General features: G+C 40.0%; 1 protein-coding gene across 1 annotated transcript in view; it reads left to right on the top strand.

Annotated features, from left to right (window-relative positions):
- Window positions 1-21171, top strand: part of Acvr1c (activin A receptor type 1C) — a 78489-nt gene that overhangs the window by 15582 nt on the left and 41736 nt on the right. Inside the window, exon 2 of the mRNA XM_021193346.2 lies at window positions 16378-16608. Within this exon, the coding sequence (XP_021049005.1) occupies window positions 16378-16608 (231 nt within the window). The remainder of the gene's footprint in view (window positions 1-16377; window positions 16609-21171) is intronic.

The following is a 21171-nucleotide window of genomic DNA, read 5'->3' as shown; positions in this document are numbered from 1 at the left end:
CAGAAAGAGCTAGCTGGGAATTGTATGGGCTTGTGAAGCCTCAAAGTCTACATGCTCCTCCAACATGGCCGTACCCCCTTAAACTCCTCAAACGATTCTACCTGCTGGGAACCAAGCATTCAAATATATGAGATTATGGGGTCCATTTTTATTCAAATTTTAAAGAAAGAACAAAGTTGGAACATGTATGGTACCCAATTTCAGGGCTTGGAAGCTGACAATAATCACTGAGGATGCTGCTCAATAGTAGGTTAAGTTTTTTTTTTTGTTTTTGTTTTTGTTTTTTGTTTTGTTTTTTGTTTTTTTTTAAACAAGTGATGCTGGAATATCTGGTCATCAGTAAACCGAACCAAATCAAACCAAATCAAATCAAATCCTAAAAGCATAATTTCATGTCTGAAACTGTCAGAATACATCAAGGACCTAACAATAAAATCTAAACTACAGACAAACTCTAAAGGGTACCACTTCTGAACTTAGCAACTTAGCACAGGCAACATTTCTTAAATGTACCATCCACTAACAAATTATAACTTACAAATCAACTAAAAGTATAAGTTACTTGGTAAAGCACTTGGATTCAATATAAATATAAAGGATGCTTACAATTTAATAGTATATGGTCCAATAAGAACTTTTTCAAAGATACAAATATCTGGAATGTGCATATATTGTTGATTAGAATGTAAAGTGTTGCAACTGTTTTGGCAAACATTTTGGAAATTTATATAAGCATTCACTTTCTATACAACAGAACACTTCCACTGTCTTATATTTGGCAGAGAGAAGCAAAACTTTTTTCACATGAAGATATTTATGTTCATGCTTGTTGTAAATAACTTTTTAATCCATAAAAACCAGGAGAAATTCAGGCATCTTTTAACTATCAAGTGAATATACAGACTCATACCTCTATTCACACGAAACCCAAGGCCTTCAAGATGTGAAATGCCTTAGGCAATGTGAACAAAACAAAACAAAACAAAACAAAACAAAACAAAACAAACCGGTCTTAGAANGCTGCATTTCCTTGGCATTATGGAGAAGGCAGACTCAGGACCAGAGCACATCACTGCTTGCCAGATGCTGGGTAGGAAGAGGCAGGGATTATATTGAAGGAAGGAGGAGACCTGGGAAAGGGAATTGAGGTACCACTAACCAACTGTGTACACTAGAAGGAATGAGTTCTCCAAAAGTGAATTCTGCCTCAGTATACCCGACTCTCCTTCCCAAGTGAGGGGTGCATAGAAACTTCAAATATATACAAATCAGGAGCTTGGGACTATGTTTCAAACTCCATAATCAGAAACAGCGGTATGTTCTCAATGTTATGGCCCTGTGTGGGTATCTGAAAAAGAAACAACCAATTAGTCCAAACGATGCCTCTGGGAAGGAGACCAGGGAGATGTAATTTTCATTTTAATCCTTGCTATATTATTATTTTTGCCACATGCATTTGTGATATTAATTAAACAAATAAAATATTTTAAAATCATAAATTATTGATTCAATTTTGCCATAGAAGTTCCTTTGTAAGTAAATACTTTCCGCACATAGCACTTTTTTGCATGTTTCATCTTCACTTTGTCAAATGATACAAAGTAGAAAAAAAAAAACACCCCTAAATCAATCTTGGATATATTGCAGTACATTTAATTAGTTAGCATATAGTAGCATGTGCCCTTAGGAAAGGAGATTGCAATGCAGGCACCTTACATGGTCAAAGGAGAGGGCAGAGCAGACTCTCCGTATGTAGGCATAGCTCTTTGTGATTGTAGTGTTGCTCCTGTGTCGCTTTAGAAATGGTAGCATTCGGTTTGACAGGGGAGGGAACACTTAGGAGCTCATGAGTTCCCTTGCCCCATTAACTCTACCATAAGGCTTACTTACGGAGATTTTTGCTTGTATCTGCAATCTCAGGAATGCCTTTAACAAGTCTCATTTTGCTGAGTCAGGTTACTGGTCCTCTCGTTCACTATATTATCATGCATACAGCGGGCTGTCAGCATTTTCTTGATTATCTTCTATAGGCAGAGAAGTGACCAGGTCTGTCCTAACCCTCTCCAAGACAATTGTCACGACAGGAGGATGACCCCTCAGGCTATGCTGGCATTTGGTTTGTGCCTGAATTATTAGAGAAGTTTGCGCAGAGAAAGAGAGAATTTGGGGATGATCATCTATCTGGATAGATCATGGACAGCCCTGCATTCAATATGCTAGTCTGATTTTGGAGTACCAATTTCAGTTTTGGGGCTGCGGGGTGGGACAGCATGGCAGCAGGGCCTGTGGGTGTTCACCCAGACGGCTACCAAGGCTATTATAAAAGACCTTCAACACGGCTGAAGGAAGGCATCCCCATGACATCTTCAGCTCCTCCATGTGAGCAAACTACTTTGGCAGATCAAGGGATCACTTTAACAAAATCATCTTCACATCTGACTACAGTATTGGTATGCGTCCACCATGGAGAGTTAGAGGAGTGTGTTGAAGGTTCCCTTCAGCTTCACGCCTCAGGGAGCACCATGCTTTCGAGGTATTTCCTCATAGTCTCCGTGTTAGCGCATATGTTTGATGATTGTACTCTTTAAACATTTATAGTCAGCAAGTTCTTCGATAATTACGTACTACCAAAAGGTAAGATCTTTTGTAATATTTACATTTCAAAATCTTTTAAAATATTTTGACTTGGGAATACTTCACCTGTTTTCATGTTTTAGTCTTATAAATGACAAGAAATTCCAAATAAACTAAGTGATCATTTTGTCTCAGAGAAGATTTCTACATACAATCTCAAAATTACCTAATTGAACTGCATATGAAGATTATATTTTAAATCTCCTGATTTAAATATATGTATTTTATTCTTTAAGGTTTTAATATAATAGCATTAACCCCACCCCACTCTCTCTCTAGCTCCTTCCATGTACTGCCTACCTTGGTCTCCTTCAAATTCATGGCCTGTTTTTTTTTAAACTTGTTATTTATACATACACATACACATTTACATACACATACATGTACACATACATATACACACATCTATAGATATCTCTCTGTATGTATCATCTATCTTTATCATTATCTCTATCTCTATATCATCTACTTCTATCTGTATCTATATCTATATCATCTTTCTCTACTATGTATCTATGTATCTATGCATCTATGCATCTATGCATCTATGTATCTATCTATGTATCTATGTATCTATCTATGTATCTATGTATCTATCTATGTATCTATCTATGTATCTATGTATCTATGTATCTATGTATCTATCTATCTATCTATCTATCTATCTATCTATCTATCTATCTACCATCTACCTATCTATATCTCCCCAAATATATAACTATAACTTTCTGTGTCTGTAAAATGTTACTTGTGTGCATTTTTTCAGGGCTGACCCTTTGGTATTGGATAAACAATTGGCATGCTCCTCACTGGGGAAGACTATTTCTCCTGCTCTCAGTATCATCCTTGTTTCCAGTAGTTCTTTGTCTGGGGTGGGGTCCTCCTGAGACTTCCCTGCTCCCTGTCACCTTGTCTATTGGGCTTGTTATTGTTCAGACTTTGTTTTGGCAGCTGTGTTGGTGAGACATTATGGGTGTAGCTCCTTTGCCATTTCTAGGAAGACAAACTCTTAGAGCAAACTTCCTGTTTCTTTGTCTTCTACAATCTTTTTTTTTTTTTTTTTTTTTTTTTTTTTGCCTCTTCCTCTGCAGTGATCTCTGAGCCTTAAGTTCCCACCAATTTATAGTTATTATAATTTATAAAATCATTTTTAGTTTGACATCAAGATTAGATCTTTGAATTTGCTTTCTTCCTTGAATATTAATGGGATTGCGTTTTCCATATTATTGGCAGGTTTTTTTTTTCTTTTTTGTTCATATACTTTGTTCATTATTCAGTGGAAATGTTCGTAAAATCTAAAAAGAGAAGTCAACTAATTGAGAAGGAGAAATTTTAGTATAGTATTGAGTATGAGAGTCAGTTTTCCAGATATTTCTACCCTCAGGTATTATTATTTTGTAGCATTTCTGTTGTTTTTGAACCACTGGTTTTATTTAATTTATGGTAGTATGGCTCTAAAAGCAAGAATTAATCAAAACTAGAAAGATTTGCCAGAGCTCTGAAAGTTGTATTTTAAGAAGCGAGGCTTGGGGCTTGACCAAAGAGCTGGAAACCCACTATCTGTAATGGTGGGGATTAAAGTTGTAGTTTTAATTATTTGAGACACATGAAATGTATTGTCTATATCATTTAATCTTCAAAACAACCCTGTGGGATAAATTCCCTCCTTATCAGCAGTGTGGAAGACCAGTTTAGAGAGGAGCAGTCCCTATTCAGGCTACAGGGCTGGTCTAAGAGGGGCTCAGGATTTCAATCATGGGAAGAAAGTTTTTCAAGGCACATTGTCTTTAGTAATAAACCTGGTGAAATTCTCACCAAGTTGAACTCAACACAGACAGGAAGACAGGGGTTTTTATTTGTTTGTTAGTTTTTTCCTGATTACTTCTGTTTTACATTCATTTATACCAAAGAAGCAGACCGATGTAGGGCAAGCTGTTCCACTTTCTCTGGCTGAGACAGAGCCTGAGCATTTGCAGAGTTCCAATTTTTTTTCCCCTCTGTTCTCTTGCCTGTGTATCTCTAGGCAAGGGCAGTTATTATGTTGAGTGATACGTTGATAGACAGAGAATCCAGGAGAAGCCATGTAACTTCATCTCCTAAAGTGTCTGTGATCATCCCTAGAAGTCTGAGAATTATATTTTTAGAAGTATTTTTTTTAATTACGGATTTAAGAAGTTCACCTCCCACTCATCAGCTCCCACTCCTACCCATCTTCTTTGCAGATAGGGCCAGGAGCTGATGCCCTTTCTTTTTGCATTATACAAATTCTTGTGAGTATCCAGTCTAGACCCATAAGCATTGGGGTCAATATTTGAAAGAGACACAGGATCAGTACACGCACATACACACACACACACACACACACACACACACACACACACACACACACTTTTCTCTAATTATTTGACCTATTCTTCCCATTTTAGCTCCTCCTGTGATGGTTTGAATATGCTTGACCCAGGGAATGGCACTATTTGGAGGTGTGGACTTGTTGGAGTAGGTGTAGCATTGTTGGAGGAAGTGTGTCACTGTGGGCATGGACTTTAAGAACCTCCTTGCTGCCTGGAAGTCAGTCTTCTCCTATCAGCCTTCAGATGAAGATGTAGAACTTCCAACTCCTCCTCCTTCCATGTCTACCCGGATGCTGCCATGCTCCCACCGTGATGATAATGGACTGAACCTCTGAACTCTTTGTAAGAGTTGCCTTAGTCATGGTGTCTGTTCGTAGCAGTAAAACCCCAACTAAGACACCTCCATTGTCATTTTTCTTAGCTAGATCTACTTCTTCCTTCCGAGAGCTCCCTGTTATTTCTTGACTCATCTCTTCTTGATCATTGCAGGGGGTGTACATGTGAATTGTGACGTCTCCATCACATTCCTAGGGTGAAGATTTCAATAAGTGAAGCCCCTGAGAACTCTTGAGGACTACTTCCTCCAGCCCTGGAATTTAACGATTAATTACCAATTGATCATTTGCCTCTCCTTTACAATTTTAATTTCTTCTTTGAAGCAAGACAGACATTCATTAGTCTTCTTACTGTCCTTATTATTAATTTAGGATTGGGCTCCAGCTTTCTCAAGCCCACTGGATATGCCACACACTCCTCTTCTCAGTGTATCCCCACTCTTGGGGTCCTCTCCCATTTGGTTCTTGGGTTCTCTACACTTCACTGGAGAAAGTATCAGGTGGTGACCCTCGTGACGCCAGAGACCTCCAAATGATGAATTCTGATGGTTAGGCTCAGCCTGGTCAGGGCAAACTCTCTGGAACATAATTCTTCCTAACCCGTGGTTCCAACATGGAATGTCCTTGATTCTCTGAGTGTATTCTCACACACATGTACTGCTCTCATGGTATGGTGATACCAGATACAATTGTATGAAGCACTCATCTCTTATAGTTGCAGAATCTTAGACCTTGTCTTAGTTAGGGTTTCCATTACTGTGAAGAGATACCATGACCATGGCAACTCCGAGAGAGAGAGAGAGAGAGAGAGAGAGAGAGAGAGAGAGAGAGAGAGATGAAATTGGGAATTGGGTCTGGCTTACAGTTTCAGAGGTTAAGTTCATTATCATCATCGTGTTCCCACCATGGCAGGCAAATGTGGTGCTCGAGGAGCCAATATTTCTACATCTGATCTGTAGGCAGCAAGAAGGAGTCTATCCCACTGGGCAGACCTAAGCATGTATAAGACCTCACAGCCCACTTCCATAGTGACACACTTCCTCCAACAAGGCCACACTTCTGAATAGTGCTACGCCTTGTGGGCCAAGCTTTCAAACATGTGAGTCTGTGGGGGCCATCCCTTTTCAAACCACCATAGACCTGAAGGGAGCATTCATGAACATCGAAGAATACTTTCTCAGAGTGATTGGTTGAGACATCATCTTAAAAGACTATATGACTAAAGCTAGGCTTAGAATCTTACATCTAATTTAGCTTTTGCCTATCCTGGCTGGCACAGGACTCCTGAAATGCTGCTTTCTTTATATATGTTCACTCTCCCATGCAATAGTACATGCTCTTGCTTGAAAGTGCATTCTGCTAGAGTGGACATTAATTGCTGATTATTTTCCATGGAAACAATATTAAAATTGTATATTGGTATACTTGTAATCCACAATTTATCATCAATTAAAGCACATATGATTATTTCTGCTCTCTAATAGTTTATATATACATATATATGTATATATGTATCATATAAATGCACGCACGTGCACACACACACACACACACACACACACACACTATCCTCTAAGTCATGGTAAAGCAACATAAAGGTTTAGGCTGACCAAAAAACAGGATTTGTACCCTACTTCTGACAGAGCCTTTACTGGGAAATTTTGTTTCATCAACTTGTATTTGAAAATAAGAAATTGAAATAAATTTAACATTTTAAAGGATAGTTAGTTTTGGCATTTGAAAATTTCCAAAGGTTATCCCTTGATCTTGGACTTAGAACATCCTTATTTCTGAGATGCATGTCCCACCTTACTTGGTTGGGGACATAAGTGAGAAGAAGCGGTTTTCCAAAGCACATGTAGCTCACACTGCAGTGGTAGGATTCTAAGGTTTCAACCAAGGGAAATCTGGTATATGATATTTTATTGTTCATGATCTGAGTAGAGGCCACCATAGTGTAAATAGTGGCCCATTGACCTGCATACTGCCTCTGCAGCCACTAGGTGGTACCCAGATGCCCCCAAAATCATCCCATCCCTGCAGTAAGTCCCCCTTGGCTGGGCTCTGAGGTAGGAGACAAAGAAAGCAAGCCTGAAGTTTGTGAGGTGGGGACAAAGAGGTGTTCTGCAGTGCCCTACATGGCTGGTGACCAGACCGGCGCAGGCGGCTCGCGTCCAGGAGGCTCGGAGCCTCTCTTTGCAGGCCAGGGAAAAGGATTGAACATTCCCCGTGGCACAGGTCCTAGGGCCTCCCGTGGAGGCTGGTGACTGGGACACCGGAGGTGGCGTTGGGGTGGGCGGCAAGCTGGGAGTCTCTTCCAGCTGGAGAGTGGGAGTGACAGAAGCCGCTGACAGGGAGGGGGCAGGCGAGACACTCCATGCCCGTCTGGTGGGCGAGGGCTGCGGCGGTTTCCCCGGCTGCTGTGGTTTTCCTGGCTGTCTGACAATGGCAGAGCTGGCTGCAAAGAAGCTTTTCCGGGTCCCAGTCCAGTTGCCTTGAGTTTCTTGTCCCCAGCTTTAGTTGGTTGAAGCAGTGCCCCACCTCGGTGTTCCAACAGCCTGTATTCAAGCATGCTTGCTGTAACACACCAGCCCTTACACCTAGTGGGCAAAAGTCCTTTAAGGCATGCTATTAACCTCTGTCCCCCCCCCCCTTTTCTCTTCCTTAATCCAGGGCTTGGGCTATGGCAAAAAAATAATTTTAAAGACCTTTTAATGCTTAAAGATTTTTTAAAAAATCACTTCGAATGTGCTAAAGAGAAACATGTATTACCAAAATGTTCAATACACATAACAATTCCATATACATGTAAAATTTAACTGTCCTTGACTATTAGTAAATTGGAAGAAAATACTGAACATATCCAGAGAGAAGATTTGCCAAGGTTTAAGAGAAGGGAGAAATTTCAAGTAAAACCTGAGTTTACCTGTAAGTAAATATGAACTCGATCCAGAGAGATTTGGAGACCGCCAATAACAGTAGTCATTTTGGGAATATGAGAATTATGGGTAAGTTACTTTCATTTCAATAGCATGCATATTGCTGTATTTGTTTTTGACAAGAAGAGAATTATAAAACCAAAAAGTCAACTACTCATGCATGCTACTCATGCATTTGTTAGAATTCTTGGGCTTCTTTCCCCAGCATGGCAAGAGACAACCAACCAACCAACCAAAAGGAAGAAGAAGGAGGAGGAAGAGGAGGAGGAGAAGGAGGAGGAGGAGGAGGAGAAAGAAGAAGAAGAAGAAGAAGAAGAAGAAGAAGAAGAAGAAGAAGAAGAAGAAGAAGAAGAAGAAGAAGAAGAAGAAGAAGAAGAAGAAAAGAAGAAAGACAGGGTTAAGAAAAAGCAGGCCTATGAAGTGGGGAAGTGATGAGGGCTTCCATCTTTACAAATGCTCTTACAAGTTAGAAAAAAATTTAAGATTCACAGGAGATGAAGCACAATCAACTAAAATCTTACCCAACAGGAAACCAAATAAATATTTGGAAAACAAAACAGGTTTAACTCCTTTAGCTGGGAAGGGAAGGTTAGTATAAGCTACAACTGTCACGTGTCTTCTTATTTAGATTGCAGGAGACCAAACGCTGACGCTCATCCTGTGGTGCTTTCATACAACACCAGTGGAAACTTTAACTGGAAAGTCCTTTCACAATAGCTTTCAAGAATGTCTAATGTTGTAATTCCAGTCTGTGACTCCTGCCTAGGAAAGGCTCAATGCAGTTACTTATTTGCAAAAACTGAAAACAATCAAAATGCTTAAAAATAAGAAAATGCTGTCTACTTCCATGTTCAGTGATGACAGCGCTATGCGTTCCACTCGATGATCATAACAAAGACAATGTTGTGACATCAACGAAAAAAATGAATGTAGGAGCAGCACTTAAGTTGTGTTAATGGATTCACGTACGAACAACTCGTGTGTAAGACTGGAAGAAAACACGTGATGACAAAAATAACTATAGGTTGTATGGTTTTTAGCTCTGAATGCGTATGTAGTTTTCAATTTTCTACAAATTTTAGTCCAGCCCACATCTGTAGTCCAGCCCATCTCTGTAGTCCAGCCCCCCTCTGTAGTCCAGCCCCCCTCTGTAGTCCAGTCCCCCTCTGTAGTCCAGCCCACCTCTGTAGCCCAGCCCATCTCTATAGTACAACCCACCTCTGTAGTCCAGCCCACCTCTGTAGTCCAGCCCACCCCTATAGTCCAGCCCATTTCTATAGTTCAGCCCACTCCTATAGTCCAGCCCACCTCTGTAGTCCAGCCTACTCCTTATAGTTCAGCCCACTTCTATCACACCAGTATCATACAGTGAGACACCCCTACCCCCCACCCCCTCTGTAGGTGCCAATGTGCTTGGGCAGAAATGGAGAAGGTATCACGCTTTGTAACGTTTTCATTATTCTGGGAGAAATACAATAAATAAACTAGTTTTAGATTTGTGGGAAGAACCAAGAGAAGCAAGGAACAGATTCCTGATTGGTGGTGGTGGTAGTGGTTGGGATTCGGGGAGATTTGACCCAGGTGAGCTGAGGCCTGAAGAATTAGAAGGAAGGGGAGAGGGGCTTCGGGTGAAGGGGACACGAAGGCAAGGGCGGGAGGAGTCACTTTATGAGACATACAAAGGAGACCAGAGATCTGAACCTAACATTAAAAAGGCGGCAAGAGCTCAGACTTTTAGCCTGTGGGCCTCTAGCATTGTTGACTTACTTTATTCTAAACGTGCCGGGAGACTACTGAGCATTGCCGGTATCCTGCGCAGCTGACAGTACATTTTAAAGGATGGAGGGAGAGTAATTGCTACCCTAAGAGTGTGTCAGAGGAACGGTGTCTCCTGGTGAGGATGCTCGTGCTTTCTGATGAGCTACTCCAGATGGGGTATTTCCTGTTATACAAGACCACTACAAAACGGAGACTTGGTCAAGAGACTCAAGAAAGTTTGTGCCCTCTCTAAGGGGAAAAGTATTTAGATTATTCTGCAGTCACCACACAGGTCCCACCCTGGCTACCCAGCCTGTTGCCCATTTGGTGTCCAACTTTCAATGATCTGAAGGAGTGGACTGCCATCTTCCCATCTAACATTTCTACTTTGTATTCACTTATTTTAAGGAATATTTTAATAGAATCCACACAAAAATTTTTGTCACATATTGGCTAACTAGGAACTACCCCCTAATTGCTGATTTCTGTATGTGGCATGTTGTCAGATCTATGAGGCTAATACTCTAATCTTTTTGAGACAGATCCTTGAAAAGAATCTATGCTGATAAGCCAAAACATGCAAATGAGAACTTTCTGGTTTTTAAATTGCATTATGGTCTCATGTCACCATAATGATCTTTTCTGTGCCTTGTGACAACTTTGAGGCAATAAGTAAACAACACACTTTGGCCTTATTTACACATTATATTTTGAAACATTATTCAGAAACATTTTTCTTTCTGCGTGAGAGAATCTGGGGTCGTCAGAATACTGGGTGAGGAACGCACGAGCTGCCTTTGGTCTTGGGTGTGTGATGGATGACAGTGGGTATACCATGTGTGATTCAAGGGTTAACATATCTCATATCTCTCACAGAGCCTGCAACGCCTTCAGATTTCCATCCTCCCCCCCCCCTTTATTTCCTTAAAACTTGCAGAGAATGGAAAGAACAATATCTTCTCATTTAATGTCACTCTTTTACTAGGTAGATGGTCTTTAACATTGACCAGAGAAGTTAGAATGGATGGTGAAACAGGAGGGCTCTCACACTACCTGAAACATTCGTGTGACTTGAAAGGATCAACCTTGCCCTCTTTGGGTACACGTATGTTTCAACATCAGTGCTCTCTTCCTATCCATCACAGATAAGTATTGCTAAGGCCCTTACACCAAGATAATGATACAAGCTCACAGCAATAGAAACTAGGACCCCTGGTGGGGTCTGGGAGAGACTAAGAAATTTGACTAAGCCTGGGACCTAGCAGTTAATCACTTTTTATTAAATACTGTGTTTCCACTGAGGAACTCCAAATGGCCAGGCTCTTCCTGAGCTTCATGGCTAGAAGTTAAATCAGGCTTCAGGCTTTCCAGATGGGCTCACTCGTGGCAGGCATTGCATTGCTTCTGAGCAAGCAGGGCGTGGCTTCCTGAGTTAGAGATATAACTGCCACATTGCGCAAAAGAACATTTTCTCAGAGATAGCCCAACAAATAGAGTTTCTATGTGATGAGTCTGTATTAAAAGCCCTTTAAGCCAAAGTGATGCGTTTATGTTGCCCACATTTCTTTAACACTGTTTTCTTTTTCAGTCTTGTTTTCTCCTTACCAGTAAGGAAGGCAAAGCCAGATGTGGTTGTATGTGCCTATAGTCCAAGCCCTTGGGAGGCTGAGGCAGGAGAATTCCCTAAATCCAGCACTAGCCTGGGAAGTGTAGTAAGATAGTAAGATCAGTCTAAAAGGAGGCAGGACAGGGCAACAGGGGAAATCCGTTCAGAGTCTCCACTGCCACTTGCCCTGTGTCGCTCCTGTGCACTTTCAGCTGTTTGATGAGCTTGGACTATTCCCCCTCTTATTTCAGAAGCCTACAAATGATGAGAAGATTAATCATTCAGCAGGTCACATCGAAAACACACTCTCAATTAAAAAAGAAAACCGGGCTTGATAGCCTGGGCTAAAAGTGGAGCTAGTGGACAAAGTAAACTAATTATTGGGGAAAGAGGTGTTGAGTATGGAGTCAGATGTTCGAGGTGGTCACTACATAGTTTAGCACGTGGTCTCAAAATGTAGGAAACGGGTAAGATAAATCTGATAATACTGAAAGGACTATCCCAAATTATTTGTCAAAAAATTGTCTTTTTAATGACATAGGATCTAAAGACACAACACACACACACACACACACACACACACACACACACACACACACACACACTTTGTAGCCTAATAATTTTTACACTTTGGTCAACAGGGTGTGCTAGTCATCATGTGTAAAAATGATGAAAATTTACTTTCTGTTTGATAAGGAATGTGCACATCCTTTGGTAGATGTGGGTAACAGATGTCTTTTGGGTAACAGATGTCTTGGCTTTTATAGACTAATTGGCAAAGAGGGAGAAAAAGGGAGATAATTAAAGGGGTGGGAAGAGACTGGAGAAAAGTGCAGTCCTCATGTTGGGGAAAGGTCTAATAGACCTCCTTATTATGGATAATTGCCTCTTTCTTCAACTTCATTTGATGTCTTATACCATATGACTTAAGTACATTGTAAGGGAAAGTATACGATAGAGAACCACAAGGAGGGGCTGCTATCTGCTAACGACCAGATTTATCCTGCCATGGAATACTCTAGAAGAACTGACTCAATTAGCATCAGGTTTAAAAAAGCAAAATAGGGAAGCATAAATCAAATCAATAATGGCAACTCCCATTTTAATTGGCAGCTTAAGGTTCTGTGTTGAGGATGGTTGATGTAAATATTCTCTAATTATACAAGTGCAACTACATAGAGGATTGGTGAGAAGTCAGAGAGGAGAGACAGAATATGGCATGTATTATGCTTGCATTGTAGGTCTCATTTAATTTGCAGTACGTTTCTTGTCAGTGCAGAAGTCTGCTAACTGACCTGGAGTAAGTGGGGACATTGAACAGATGTTTGAAACCATTACCATTAACAATCCTCAATTTTGTCAGCGTTTTCTATTATGCAAGGTTTAAAGAGAGGTGTTGTTTTCTGTGTCTTCTCTATGGTCTCTATTATCTTGCTTTGTAACTTTTATTTTAAACTGACAGAAATTATATAGCTTCTTAAGAAATGGGGGAAAAATGCAGATCATTCCTTAGTAAGAAATACTATATAGTAATTTTTATAAGGACCCAGTCAGTGATTTGAGAAGAAATATAAGGGATGTAGTTGGGAGATCCACAGAGGCCTACTTAATGCAGAATTTCGATAAGTAATTTAGAACAAATAATTTAGATATTTGTTCTAGCTGTAAGACATATGCTACTGATTTTTATTTGACTACGCATCCTGCCAGTAAACTGGTAGATAGAAAAATATCTACCTGGTCTTAAATTTCATTGAAATAATGCAGATCAAAATTCCAGATATCAATAATATTGATATTAATTAATTTTTTCTCTTATATTAATATTGTATTTTATTTAGCACCTAGAAACTAGTGGGGTGACAAGACTAGTTCTTGTCACCATGGCAGCTTTGGTGGGACAGAAACAAGATTGCTTGTGTAGGCTAAAGGTTGTTATATTCAGTCAATTACTTGATTTTTTTTTTTTTTGTGCCTCATTTCATATGTGTAAAATGCAGATACTGACAACCAAGTTGCCCCGAGGATTGTACATCATGATAAACGCGCAGGAAGTCAGCTTAAATGAGATCCTGAAGGCTGTTTTGAGTCAGTGGGGCCCTACATCCCTCAGTTGACTGCTTTGACTTCCTGGCTTAGCTCATCCTGGAAACAAAAGAACTAAGATTTTTAAGAGAGATGTCTTTCTATTATTTCATATGTATGCATCCTTTTCTTACATGTATGTCTGGGCGCCATGTACATGTGGTGCCCGGGAAGGTTAGACCAGAAAAGGGCAATGGATACATTGGAACTGGAGTTACAGTTAATCGTGAGCGTCCATTTGGGTGGCAAGGAGTGAATCCAGGTCCTGTGTAAGAGAATCAAATACTTTTCACTGGTGAGACAGCTCTCTAGCCCAGACAATTTAAGATTTGAATGACTATAGTGATAAAGGGTTTGAATTAGTATGTCATAGGGCTAGTCTACTGACTTCCAGTCCCATACTTACGAGGGCACAGACCAGACATAGAGTGGCTAGTGTTTTTCATGCTTTATAATATCAGATTTTTGCAAATTGTAAATTTAGAGTCATCATATCTGTCAAGTGCAGATAGTGCATCCTCCACGGGGGATGTCATGATTTCTGGACCTAGTATACTTACTTTGGTTCATTTGCAATGGACACTGCTGTTCCCCAAAGTCAGTCAGAAAGTGAGGACCAAAGCCAGGCAGAGATTTTTTTTTCTTGTTTGCACTCACCGTGGTAAAAATTTAAGAAATGTGTTAAAATTTATCAAAACAAGACAGATCAACACGAGCTGTTATTCCTTTATTGCTATTTTTGTTTGTTACATTAGATTTATATCTTATTCCCAGATGCTAAAAACTAGTGGAATCAGAGAAAAACCCCATGCAAAGCACAAGGACACTCAGTCCCACTGGCAGAAACCCATTTATTTGTTAAACCTGTTAAGTGGCTGGTATATCCTGCTTCATGTAGCTACTCCTGCATGGAGGATGGAGGTCGGCTGATGGTTCCTGTAAGAAAACTAGGTTTATTTTCTTGAGTATCAGGAGAGGCTGTTACTAATGCTTGTGTCATATTTCCCATGTACCAGAAATGGGTGCAAAGGATGTATATGATTAATTTACTCTCCATAGCAACAGGGTGAGGAAGTCTGTTGTCACTGTAGTTAGCACCTTTCCGATGAGACCCAGAGGGACCAAATAAGGTTCAGGATCGCGAAGCTTGCACAATCAGGTGCTGAAGACACTTGCCACGTTGGGAAATGCTATGACTCCATGATCAGAGATACCTGGGTTAAAGGCTGCTCTTCAGATGGTTACTCTTCTGTGTAAGGACACTGACTTAACGTGCCTGTTATCATTCTGATATAGTAAGGGGTTTACTCTGGATCCCTGCTGGGCTGGAATTTTCAGAGATCCATCTGCCTCTGTCTCCTGAGTGTTGAGATTAAAAGTGTGCTCCATTTTAAAACATGCTTTAGTTTCTTTGGTTGTGAGCCTCAGCCTTTAATGGCTGCCTCCTTAACACATTTCTTAATCATTCGGTTTTGTACACCTGGCTCTGTGGAATCTCAGCCAACCTAAAATATCTGATACTACTACAGCTCATTACTATCGGTAGAAAGGGTACTTTTTCGTGATTAGTCATTTATAAATTGAGTATTTTATTAGTATAAAATTGGGTCTTGCTTTAGTAATTAGAAATTTAAAGACTAATTTTATTACCAGTGTTTGTATGGCACAACACTGGATATTACGATAATTTGGGGGGGCAGTTATGATTTAACAAAAAGATTCATTAAAGTCATGACAGAAATACTACGAATTGCAGTGCTTAGAAATGATCTTTTGAAACGAAAATCTGAATAAATTACAACCTCTCTACACTACTGACAACATTTCATATCAAGACAGAAATATCAAACCACTTGAGCACATATTTGTGAGAGTATGAGCGTGTATGCTAAGAAGAATGTTGAGATGATATGTGAATAAACAGATTAATTTAACAATGTCAATGTTTTGAATGTTTTATTGTCAACATTATATTAAACTCTATTATCAATGTGTTTTCTTCAGTGGAATTGAGGTACACATTAAAAAATTGTCTGAAGGTTAAAGTCTGCATTCGAATAGCTGCCATTCTAAAATACATTCCTTAGTGGGAATGGGGGGTGGGGGGAGCAAGTAGAATGGCTCATCAATCAATGCCTTAAAGGTGCCTACAGCAACCACCATAGCCTTGAGATGCAAAGAATAGAAGCATCATCAGTGGTTTTCGACCTATGCATTTCTGGGATTTGTTTTGTGTTGGGCACATTCATTTAAAAGTTTGGAGAAGAGTAAGTGAACAGGGTGTGCTGGCTTGTTGGGTGGCAGTGGCCCTCGCCTCTCGTCATTGTTCTGGAAGCTGTGCCAGCAGGCTCCTCTTGTTGCTGAGATACTGTTTCCTAGCATTTCTTAGGAGCTATCGATTTGGGAGTAAACTGATGGAGCTCAAGAAGGATTTAGAACACGGACCCGGAAAACAGTAACTATAGGGACAGCTGTATAAATTATAATAACTATACAAAGAATGATTGAGTACCCTGTTTGATGAAGCACGGGATCAAGAGGGCATCTTTATCACATTTTAAAACCCGTCTTCACGTTTTGTTAAGACTGAATTTCTATTCTCAAGCACCACAATATAATTCCCTCTGCCATCTTCTGCCTTCTAAAACTTCTTGCCTTCCTCTTTCCAGGACTGAAGTGTGTGTGTCTTTTGTGTGATTCTTCAAACTTCACCTGCCAAACTGAAGGGGCATGTTGGGCCTCTGTCATGCTAACCAACGGGAAAGAGCAGGTGATCAAATCGTGTGTGTCCCTCCCGGAATTAAATGCTCAGGTCTTCTGTCACAGTTCCAACAATGTGACCAAAACCGAATGTTGCTTCACAGACTTCTGCAACAACATCACACTGCACCTTCCTACAGGTAAGACGGTAGCTTAAGCACACTCTTTCCTAATTATATTTCATTTTGGTTTTGGAAGATGATAGCATGGCAGAAATGAAACTGTCTAATGTTTCCTAAGATAAAAATGTGTGTTTTGCAGTTCTTCTTGTTTTTTAGCTGGTGGAATTCTCTAGAGTCTAACTGAGGTTGATTTAAAAAAAAAAAAAAAAACGTTTAAAATTGCACATCACTGTCAAAATAGTGACAATAGTGTCATAATTTTGGGGGAAATTTGACCAAATGAGTTATAGCTTCTTGACATAATTAATGGACCTAAACTAAAATAGAAGTTTCTGTGAGTTCTTTTTATAAAAAAAAAAAAAAAAGAAAAGAAAAAGAAACTAACTAATCTACAGTCATAGAAGACCATTGGCCTACTCCAGTAGAAGGGAAGGGACCGGGGAGTGTTTAGATGACAGACGTGTCATGGCGTTTACATGGTCACACACCCCTTAGGCATCATCCAACTGCACTTCTCGAGCATGCATGCTTTGTCATGATAAAATCACCGCCCCCCCCCCGCCCCTCTAACACTGCAGTGTTAAAAAATGAAAGACTGGTTCCTGACTGAGGGGCCTAACAGTGTACATTGTAACCACCGAAAACCCTTTGAATGCCCAAGTGCATAGCAGCATCTTGTCCTGGAAGAGATGTTGGTACAGTCCTGTCCTGTACTAATGCTGATGGACCAACCTTGGCCCTAGGATAGGCTACTGCTACAGCCAATAGATTTCCCTCTTCAGCCCCTGCACCTTTTGGATCTTGTCACTGATAATATAGAAAGCCTTACTTTAGGATGCCTCTGGACCTCAGGTAAACTAAGAAAGGGCATGTCCATGACAATTCAGATCATCACGGAGTCCAGGAAAGCTATGTATAAGACAGGGGGAGGAAATACCATCTAAACCCACATTTCGGTCGGGGCTTTAGCACATGACATGGGCCAACTATCACTTACCAGGTTGAACGATATGAAGTTATACTTGAAATAGGGTTTCCTGAAGCATGAAATAGGTGCCATAGTAGTACTTTTGAGAATTTTTAGGTGACTATTAAAGTGGTAAACATGATATTGAAGTTCATCTGTGCACTAATAGGTATGCACTGAAAAATCATAATGAACTTTTTTAGTGTGTACAACTCATTTATGTTGATCCAAAAATCTAAGCACTTAAAAAAACAAATTATATTGGATATTAAATTATATAATTGTTTTTTTCTAATTCATTTAGTTATTTTTTTAATCAAGAAGTTTTGTTTGTTTCTTTGCTAAGTTTGTCTTTCAAGAAAGGATTTCTCTGTGTAACCTGGCGGTCCTGGAACACAGAGATTTGCCTGCCTCTGTCTCCTGAGTGTTAGGACTAAAGGCCTGCACTGCTACTGACTGGCTCTTTTTAGTTCTTCCATTAAGCATTATGTTCAGTTTCAATTTGTATAAAATGACATAGCACATAATGGTGAGGGATAGGTATAATTTAATTAATTTTTTTTCCATGTGGTGAAAAGTGGTTTCAAAAACCAGCACAAGTTGTTCAAAGCTCCTCTGGCCTTTGGGTTGGAGAGATGGCTCATGGGTTAAGAGAATTGGCTGTTTGTCCTGAAGACTCTGATTTGGTTCCTAGCATCTACAGAGCAACCTATATCCCTCTATAGCTCCATTTCAAAAGGATCTTCTCCCTTTTCTGTCTCCTGTGAGCATTGTACATACTTAGTGCACACATGTAAACAAACATCTCTATTCATAAAATAAAAACAATGTTTTTTTAAAAAAGCTCTATCCTTTCTGTATAGAGTTTTTTGATACTTAAGTTGAAAATAAGGAAGATACATGTGTATATGTGTATACATGTATATATATTTAAGTGGGCACATTTATGAATGCTTTGTGCTATGTACTTGCTATGTGGCATAGGCTACAACTGAACTGTCTTTGAACTGTCTTGATTATTACAGGTTTTTAATAAATATTGAAATTAGGATGGATGACTCTTCTAACTTGTTTTAAAAAACTGATTTGAGTATTATACATAATTTTCATTTAGTCAGTTTGATTATTTCTACAAAACACATACTGAGATTTTGATTAATTGGGTTGAATGGATAGAAAAATGTGGAGAAAATAGTCATGTTAACAGTGTTGATCTATGAACATAGTATGTTTTCCCATTTATTTTGTTCTCCAGTTACTCTTAGTCATGCTTCATTGTTGTCAGGGAATACATCTTAAGAATACTTCATCGAGTTTACTAAAATCTTCAATGTGATTGTTTTGTCATTAAAAATATTCTACTCTCATATAATACATTCTCAGCACAGCTTTCCCTCTCTCCCCTCCTCTCAGTCCCTCCATTATTTTCTTTCCCTTCAAACCCATTCTCCTACTCCTGCCTGCCCCCAGAAAAGAGCTAGTCTCCCAAGGGCTTGCTGGAACTTGGTACAATAAGAGCAGGCACAAACACTCACATCAAGGCTGGGCAAGGCAACCTAGTAGGTGGAAAAGGATCCCAAGAGCAGGCAAAAGAGTCACATACACCCCCAGTCTGACTGTCAGGAGTCTCCCTGAAGCCCAAGCCAACAACCACAGCATACATGCAGAGGACCTAGAGCAAACCCACACAAGCATTGAGGCAGCAGCTTCGGTTTCTGTGAGCCCCTATGAGCCCTGTTCAGTGGATTCCTAAGACCAAGGCTATGATCTCCCTGTGACCTCAACCCCTCTTGCTCCTACAATTCTTCCTCAACTTAAGGAGGGTTCCACTTAACCCTCAAGGGACTGGAGGCCCCAGGGAGTTTAAAGGCCAGGTAGGGTGGAGGGTGCGGGATAGGGACATCCTCCTGGAGACAGGGTTTGGGGAGGAAGTATGAGATGTGGAAAAGTTGAAGGTTAGACAGGGGGCAGGGGGAATAAAATCTGAAGCGTAAAAAAATAAATAAAAAAGTTAAAACAGAAAAAAAAAACCACCATTATGCTTACTACTAAAAAGAAAATAATAATAATAAAAAGGACAGTTCCCAGAGCTCCAAGGGGAGGGACTTGATGGAGACCTCCGAGCTAGACTCTCCCCTGATTAGTGTTTGCCTGTGGGTGTCCGCATGGCTCCTAACAGCTGCTGTAGGCATCTGCTCTGATGCTGACTGAACTACACACGCGTCTATGAATACATCAGAACATTGGAATGATTTCATCGATTTTTTTTTTAATGCCAGTCATATTTGGTTTTACTCTGGGCTATCCTGCCTTCACTTCCTGATCACTGAGGCAGTGTAGGACATGGGCCTTCAGGGGTGGGTGTGTGGGACTCAAACTAGACCAGTCATTTGTTGGCATGAATGGCATTTTAATATCCCAATTTGTAAATGTTGATTTCTCCTCAGTGAAAAAGGAAATTTTGTTAATTGATCTTACATCAAGATTGTGAAGACGGTGTATAGTTCTAGTGTCCTATAGTCATTTTAAAATTTTACATTCTGACTTGTGTTCATTTAGTTTCTCTTTCTTGTGTTTTTACACAATTGGGAACCTCTAATATTTTGGCTAATGGAGGCTGTAGAAGAAAAGACTTACTGTCTCCAAGGAAAGTGCTTTGCCCCTTCTTGCTTTTTACTTTGTTTATATATTTCTTTGTGCTTCTGGTTTGAGATATAGCTTGTTCCGTACTCACATTGTAGCTCAAGCTGCTCTCAAATTCATGGCTATCTTGGTGTCTCCAGATTCCAAAATACCGAGATTTACAGAATTTTGTCCAATTATCATGTTAACAGTATCAATGGAAAGATTTCTGTTATTTTTCATTTAGGTGAAACATTTTTTAACTATTAAATGTATATTCATTTTTGTCCAAGCATTTTCATGACTTTATTAAGATTACTCTATGACAATGGGTTGCAGTAATTGAGTTCTAAACCTTATCCATAGAAGAGGAAATGTATATTTTGTAGACATTAACTATTAGCTCTACAAGAAATGCTGTGTACGTCATTGAATTCCAACCCCTTTATTGAAACTAAGAATTCGTACCATTTAATGGCATTTTATGGTAAATGGGGATTAAATTGAATAGGACTACTTGTAGGACATATAGACTCTTTGTATGGTGCTCTTCTGGCTGGGGTGGGAGTAAAGGGGTAGGGGAGGAGCTAAAAATGTCTATTAGCAATGCATGGACCAGTAGCTATACGGAAAAAGGCGAAAAACATAAGCTAAACATCCACACAGCCGGTGCCAACAACTGCACCATTTTCATGTCATCGGAGAGTGTGGCCGGTGACCCTGCTCTGCCTTTTCCGGAGATGTCAGTTTCAAATGTGATCATGTACGTAGTGAAATATAGCAAAGCACTCTGAAAAGCAGGGCGCTATCTCTGCAGTACTTGACAGCGAGCTTCCTGTCCATGGTCAGCTCGGTAGAAAGAGTCAGGAGCTGACCAGAAGTGGATGTGGAACTTCTCTTTAGGACTGTGAAAGGATCTTTGCCCCCATGCTTCCTACCTTTCATCCATCACCCTACAGGGCATTTGTGGATGGGTGATTTGATGAAGAACC

Source organism: Mus pahari, chromosome 3 (assembly GCF_900095145.1).
Source record: "Mus pahari chromosome 3, PAHARI_EIJ_v1.1, whole genome shotgun sequence".
Lineage (NCBI taxonomy): Eukaryota > Metazoa > Chordata > Mammalia > Rodentia > Muridae > Mus > Mus pahari.
Note: the sequence above shows the minus strand (reverse complement) of the source record. Positions and strands in the feature narration are given on the sequence as shown.